Raw genomic sequence first — 7,190 nt, forward strand, 5'->3', positions numbered from 1 at the left:
CATAAAAGCTTGTCCCTTTGTTTAATCTTCGAGAGTTTGTTAATTTCCCATCGCCACTATTGTAATACAACGTCGTACTATAATAACGTCCACTCCGGTATAGCAGTATAGTTAGTTAGACAAGTAAAGATACGATTATCTATGACCGACTTCGTCGACAACTCGGCTTCTTACGTCATAGCATTTGTAACTACTACCACATACCACTCAAGTGGGAGGGGTGTTCTGTTATTGTTATTATCCCCATAACATTATATATATATATATATATATAGTTGTGTACGTATCAGTTAGAGGGGTTTAATACCTCTAAGGGATAATTAAATCTAGAGTCGCCCCTGGTTATTACCTGGCTAGGTACAGTCTTATTAAGGTTGTACGGTAGCACGTGGTTTGGTTGGTAAACCGAAGTTCAGGTTATCTAGAAGAAAATGGATATAATAACATTGGGAAGCTCGTGGTTTTCGCTGGTATGTCTTTAATTAATTAGACAACAAAGGAAGAAGCAGAGAAGAAGGTAGCATTTACGATGGTTTCAATTTACTGGTTTAAGTAAATCTCTTCAGAATGCGAATATAGATAGATGCATCGGTTAGGATGCGAAAATAATTGATACATATGTGATGGTAATGTAAACAAAAGTGGTAATTCTTACATTAAATCTTGTTCTTGGGCTGGTGAATTTGCTGGATAGAGGTTTTCTTGTGGTAGAGTGGTTAGTTTCGTTGGGTAATTAGGGCGGGGTGAGTATTATTTAGGTACGAGTTGTTGCATGTCTCGTTTCTGGTTTGTTCTTTTTTTCGTTGTTCGAAAAAAGTTCGTTTTCTATTTTCGTTTCTCATTGTGTTTAACGTTTGTTTGATGTCCTGTACCCATATATGCATGTATGTATACATATAGATGTAGGTATATACATATATGTATGGATATATGCATATATCTATATATTTATATTATTATATGATCGAACGCCACGCATCCTTTTCCAAGTAAGTTTTATCTTAATATTACTATGCGCACTCTGCTACTATCTCTCTCCCTCTCTTCTTCTTCATCCTTCCTGTTTTCTCTCCCGCCCTTTCCTTATTCTTCTTCTCTCCCTTTCACCGTTCCCTCTCTCATTCCTCCTCTTCCTCCTTGACCCTCTCGTCGTTGACACGTGACGAAAGGGGTTCTTTCTTTCTGCTCACTGGTCTTCCTAAAGAACAGACGCGAATTTTTCGGTCTCTTCTATTTAGCGTTCATAATAACTTTTCTATTGTCTTGGCCCAACAGCCCTCACCGTTTGTTTTTACTGTTTTTACTGTATTGTTTTTACCGTCTTGTTCTCACTGTCCTCCTGTTCTTGTTAACACTTTCACCCTCCGCCAAAAATTCCAAATTTTATTTAATTTGTTTGCGGGAAGGACTGTTCCAACGAAGTCGCGTATTGTCCTTGCCTTCGAAACGTGGAGTACAGGGACAGGGACAACTGACGAAGGGATATACTCTTTATATTGCATGTCTCGTTTCTCTGTTTGTTTTTCGTTGTTCGAAAAAAGTTCGTTTGTATGTATACGTATAGATGTAGGTATGCACATATATGTGTGGATATATGCATATATATATATATATATATATATATATATACACATTCATTTGTAATGGTTAAGAGCGCGAGCTACTAACCCCAAGATTCCGAGTTCGATTCCAGGCAGTGACCTGAATAATAATAACATCGAAAAATACCTTTAGAATGAGAACCCAGGTTCGAAATTTCCCCAAGAAACCTGATGAAAGCTGGAGGGTATATCAGCCGAAATGTTGTGTTAACAACAAATAAGAGGAGGACAAATATCCGTCTAATGTAAATAATGTAAACTTGAAAGCATTTCTTACATATTCATTGATGACAAAATAACAAAGACGGTATTGTGTATTCCATTGAAATTAAGATTCAATTGAATTTCAGAATAGGATTTTCATAAAATCTCGGCTTTAGAAATAGCTCAAAGGCGCCAATATATGAACCAATTAAAACAGATCTGAAAAGAGTTAATTTTGGAGGATTTGAACTCAGAATGTAAATAACCAGAACAAATACAATGTATTATCCGACGTTCTAAAGATTCAAGTAATCAACCTAAACTGATATCAATTCAAAGAAAGATTGTGCATTACCTAAATCATGGTTTTTCCATCCTAAACTGATTGCCTCGTATACAGTCGTTTGGGGTCACCAACACTTCTGTGATTGCCTTTGGAGAAATAAAATTAAGAGCAACCTTAATGGTAGTTGACCTCAGAATATGAAGAGATGAAACTAACAGGTAACCGACTGTCTTTATCAGTTTCATTACTGTTCCATAATGAGTAAAATGGACCATATTCATTTAAAATGTAATTTGTGTAGAGAAAAAAAATCTAAATGACAACTACCAATTTTGCTTCCATTTTCATATTTCATAAAAATACCTTTACAAGTAAATATTCTTTTACAGTTTCTAAAATTGTTTCAGGTAATGATTGTTCGAAATCAATTTGAACCCGAAATAAGCAGTTTTTCTTTAAGTAAATCTGATGATTCCAGCTCCATTACACCATTCCATTTATCAATATGCAGATTTATAAATGGATAATATTTCGTAGAAATTGGCTGTTTTTCGTTATTAGCATGAAACCCTCCTTTCAAAACAGAATTTCGGCTAAACACATCAATTGTCACTTCGTGTACATTAGACAATGGACTTGGTGATAACTCAACCCATTTGTTCCCATCTAATATATCATAGACAAACACTCTTGTGATAAATGGTGCTACATGCTCTAACAAAAACAGTTTCGAAGAATAGGAACAATAGTGAATAGATTCAAAATGTGCCGCAAAATAAAGAATATTTTTTGAAAGGGTCACGTTGTCAGGCCGGAGTGGGCGGTAAGTGCAGATGGGTATATTGACAGTTATGGTATTGTTTCGATCGAGTATTGATGTAGCTGTAAGTGAGCCAGACTTACATTGAACTATAAAGGGTTTACCCAGAATTTCTTCAATGATATGTATGTCTTTGTTGCGGAAAAGAATCATGCAGTTTATTGACGCAGCCCAAGATTTCGATTCAAAAATAATTCTGAATCGCTTATTTAAGCTGTCATATCGTAGAATAACGAATTTATCGGCATTGAGAAGATCGTTATCACATTCACGGGAGGTCAGAAAAATATAAATTGTATCAAAGATTTCTGGGTCCGCCTCTATTTTCATTTTGCAGTCACCTTTCCAATCACGAAACACAATGCTAGCCGAGAGTTTCCAAACTTTTTCGTAGATTTTAATTTGTAATCTGATCCCTTTACCGAATGCTGTGCAACATGCAATATGTATGCCAGTATTCAAACAAAAATACTGGCTAACTAGTAATCTCTCTACCGTGTAGGGAGTCGAGATGAAACAAGCACACCAGGATATCATATTCAACATTTTTATTTTATGTTCACATTCGTCTAAAATCACTATATCGTTCCCAAGAATACCAATTACTTTGCTGGTCAAAGTCGCAAGTATTTTCATCCATCTATTTTCTGCTGAGAAGTAAATAGCTAAATACTCTCTCTCTTTCAACACCACCACCCAACTGGTATCAAAGAATGGAGTCATTTTTTCGCTTATTTCTTTATCAGAATATAGTTGTTTCAAAAAAGATTTTGTTTCAGATTCGCCTTCGATCGTTTGGTTCATTTCTTTAATCACATGCTCTAGGTACATTTTGGGGATAAACTTCGAGAAATATTTATGAGCATTTGCAAGTCTTTTTGAAAAATCTTCCTCTACCCAAGAAATAAGGAACCTGTAAGCATTTGTCACTTTCCTTGGAAATGGAGCATGGTCCAACAAGTATGACAATTCTTTATCTGCAGTAAATTTCAGCATAGTCATCATCCTTTCCTCCCAAAATAATTCCTGCATTAAAATCAAAGCCATTTTTTCAATTTCCCAAAAATGAAACTTTCTCGCAATTCTCCAAATTTTTAAGCAACTGGTGGGCCTAATTCTAGTCAAAAGGAATTGTTTCGTGTGAAGCAGCAATCGTTTAAATGAGCAATAATGACAGATTTTCAAAATCCCTTTGATGTTGTAGTTACCTAGACAGATTTGTCGCTTATAAAGGTAGTTTATTATGCTTTCTAAGTAAGAGAAATTACTACAAACATGTGAGAGGTCTATATAAATATGATGACCGGAAGCCACTTTCAGCTTTTCCTTGAAGTAATCACTCTCTGCTGCCAGAAGAAAGCTATGGACAGATATTTTTCGGGAGTTTATTTGCAAAGTTACGTCGACGTACTCCGAGTTCAGATATTGAAGGTGCAGTTTCTGAATGATGCAATTTTTAGAGATGTCACTAAACTCCAACAACTGTTGACTGTTGACTTCCATCATCTAATTGATGTGCCTGAAAATAGTTAAAAGAGTCAATTAGAAAGATTTTCATTTTTTTTTTTTTAGAGATTATATCAGGTATAATCTATGATCGAAAATATACCTTTATGTTCAAAGTTATTTGTACTAAGCTTGCTTTTCCGGAGACTGGAAGATTGGAGTGAAATATTGAGACATTGCACGCAATCAGAGATCGTGAATGGGAGAATAAAACTTTTAAAAGTAGAAGCTGTTGGATTTTTCATAAATTAGAAATTAAAACAAATAGAGTATAACTTTAGTAGGAAAATAGTTAAAATAGATTTTCAATAGCACATTCACTAAATGTACATTCTATTATCGATCTTTCAGTGATAAACTTGAAACAATTTATTTATTTCGTATTTCGTATCTACAATGGTAATTTCTTTAGAGACTTTTTTTTTTTTTTAGGTACATGGAAATTTTAAAAAAACGTTACTTACTGAATAATAATGGAATTCGTTTTAATTCACCACGTAATTGGAGAAGTAAGAAAGAAAGTATTTTCGACATGATCGTAATGCAGATAAACTCAACATAGAAATATATGAGAAATTACTCAACAAGGTTCAACGACCATCATGGAATGTTTGACAAACGGGATTAATCTCTTTCTTTCAAAATTTAATGATTTTGAAATGTTTTTATTTAGTCGTGTTAGCTGACAACTCGGTAAACCAAAGAAGAAAATAAGGAGCTGATCAAGTTTTCTACAGATTGTTTGTTTAGTTAATTACGCCAAAAACATTTTATTTGCATTAAGAGCTTCAAGGAAAACCCAACAGAAAGAAATAAAAGAAAACTACTAAGCAAGGTTTAGAAACAGAGAACATCCAATTAACATAGTACTGAATATGTCCGATAACTGTGCCGACTGGTGAAAAATTTATTACATTATAACAGTGATATTTAATTGATTCACTAAATACAAATGTGCAGAATCGTTATAATCAAACTAAATAATATAAAAATATGTCACTTCGACTCTTTAAAAACTTAAATTTATAACAAATTTTATGAAAAAATAAGATAAATTTAAAACGTAGAGTCAATTTAAATGTCAAAACTAGAAGAGATAATCGGAAATAAAAATTTACCTCGATATTAATCGTAACGCCTCTCAAAAGATATAAAAAGAGAGTAAAAATGCATTTAAACGTGTTTTTATCAAATTTAAAAAATGGACGAGTTCAAAGGTTCCTGATGAACTCTTCTAGAAGGAAAAAATCAATTCTAGATACAGGAATTGGACACGATGACTTCGTGGCTGTTGTTTCAAATCATGGTGCGAATAAATGTCAAAGAAGTTTATGATGCGGGTTCGAATTCTTTCTTGAGAATTATAAAACTAGCACTCCGTCGGTCACGACGATGATGTTCCAGTTGATCCGATCAACGGAGCAGCTTACACGTGAAATTAACTGAACACTCAACAGACACGCATACCGTAATGTAGTTCCCAGAGAAGGGATAAGGCTGATCCTTTGAAACACAGGTTCAACTCACTTTTGCCAGCTGAGAGGACTGGAGCAAGGTGAACTAAAATGTCTTGCTCAAGGACACAACGTGCCACCGGGAATCGAACTCACGCGCCTTCACCTCGAGAAATACTAAGTCGTCAACACTATCTTAACCCTATCAAGAAACTTTCTCTTACACATTCTTTCTCCTATTTTCTTTGGCCCAAGGCCAGTAATTTCAGGGGTGGAGTTAAGGCGATGACATCGACCCTAATACTTATTTCATCGATTGCATTAAAGCAATTGTTTTACAACTGAAGGATCATAATAAAGAAATTGTGTTACAACTGAAGGATTATAATACAGAAATCTTGTTACAACTAAAGAATTGCGATAAAGAAATTGTCATACAACTGAAGGATTATAATAAACAAATTGTGTTACAACTGAAGGATTGCAATAAAGCATTTGTGCTGCAACTGAATGATTATAATAAAAAATTGCAATAAATCAATTGTGTCACAACTGAAGGATTTCAAAAGAAGCAACTGTCCTGCAACTGAAGAATCATAACAAATAAAGCATTTGTGCTGCAACTGAAGAATTATAATCAATTGCAACAAAGCAATTGTATCACAACTGAAGAATTGCAATAAAGAAGTTGTCATACAACTGAAGGATTAGAACAAAGAAATTGTGTTACAACTGAAGGATTGCAGTAAACTAATTGTGCTGCAACTGAAGGATTGCAATAAAACAATTGTGCTGATACCGGAGGGTTGTGTATTCTGTTCACTGGACATTTATAACAACTTCTTAATTACTTTAGCCTCCTTCGAAAAATCAAAGACACAATTACGACACCAAGTAAATAGTTTGTACTGCACCACACTGATATAGAGGCACATCCTGGTGTAAAAACGCACCCTTATTTATTCATTGTTTCAATAGAAGGCTTTACTTAAGCTGCTTAATTCAATTCTTGTCTGTTGTTCGTAGATAAGTCAGAGAATTTATGAAACTTTATTTTTAAACTGTTTTCAAGTCGAATATATTCATAAGCCACGTATGTCGGATTGGTCATGTATGTGAGCGTTGAGTGGAAATGATTGATGTCAATCATCAGCAACTCTTCCATGGCAGATTTTGGTTTTGAGTGTCTTTTGCAAACCCCATTGGCATTACAAATGTTTTAATTTGAAGGTCAGACAACTAAATTGTCTATTGTCAAAACTGTTTCAGTATTTTAAAGTTGGGTCAATTTCAAACCCACAATTCTTTAATTGCTTTGT

The 7,190-nt window shown here is 34.3% G+C and overlaps 1 protein-coding gene across 2 annotated transcripts; it reads right to left on the minus strand.

Moving 5' to 3' along the window:
• Positions 1-1,818: 1,818 nt before the first annotated feature.
• Positions 1,819-5,572, minus strand: LOC128248905 (uncharacterized). Of its 2 annotated transcripts, none has more exons than XM_052971194.1 (2): positions 5,536-5,572; positions 1,819-4,430 (listed from the first exon to the last, which is right to left on the minus strand). In XM_052971194.1, the coding sequence occupies exon 2, from the start codon at positions 4,415-4,417 to the stop codon at positions 2,516-2,518; it is 1,902 nt and encodes a 633-aa protein (XP_052827154.1). In that variant the 5' UTR covers positions 4,418-4,430; positions 5,536-5,572; the 3' UTR covers positions 1,819-2,515. The 2 variants fall into 2 exon arrangements, with proteins under 2 accessions (XP_052827154.1, XP_052827153.1); XM_052971193.1 differs by lacking the exon at positions 5,536-5,572 and adding an exon at positions 4,882-4,985.
• Positions 5,573-7,190: the final 1,618 nt, after the last annotated feature.

Source organism: Octopus bimaculoides, chromosome 10 (assembly GCF_001194135.2).
Source record: "Octopus bimaculoides isolate UCB-OBI-ISO-001 chromosome 10, ASM119413v2, whole genome shotgun sequence".
Classification (NCBI taxonomy): Eukaryota; Metazoa; Mollusca; class Cephalopoda; order Octopoda; family Octopodidae; genus Octopus; species Octopus bimaculoides.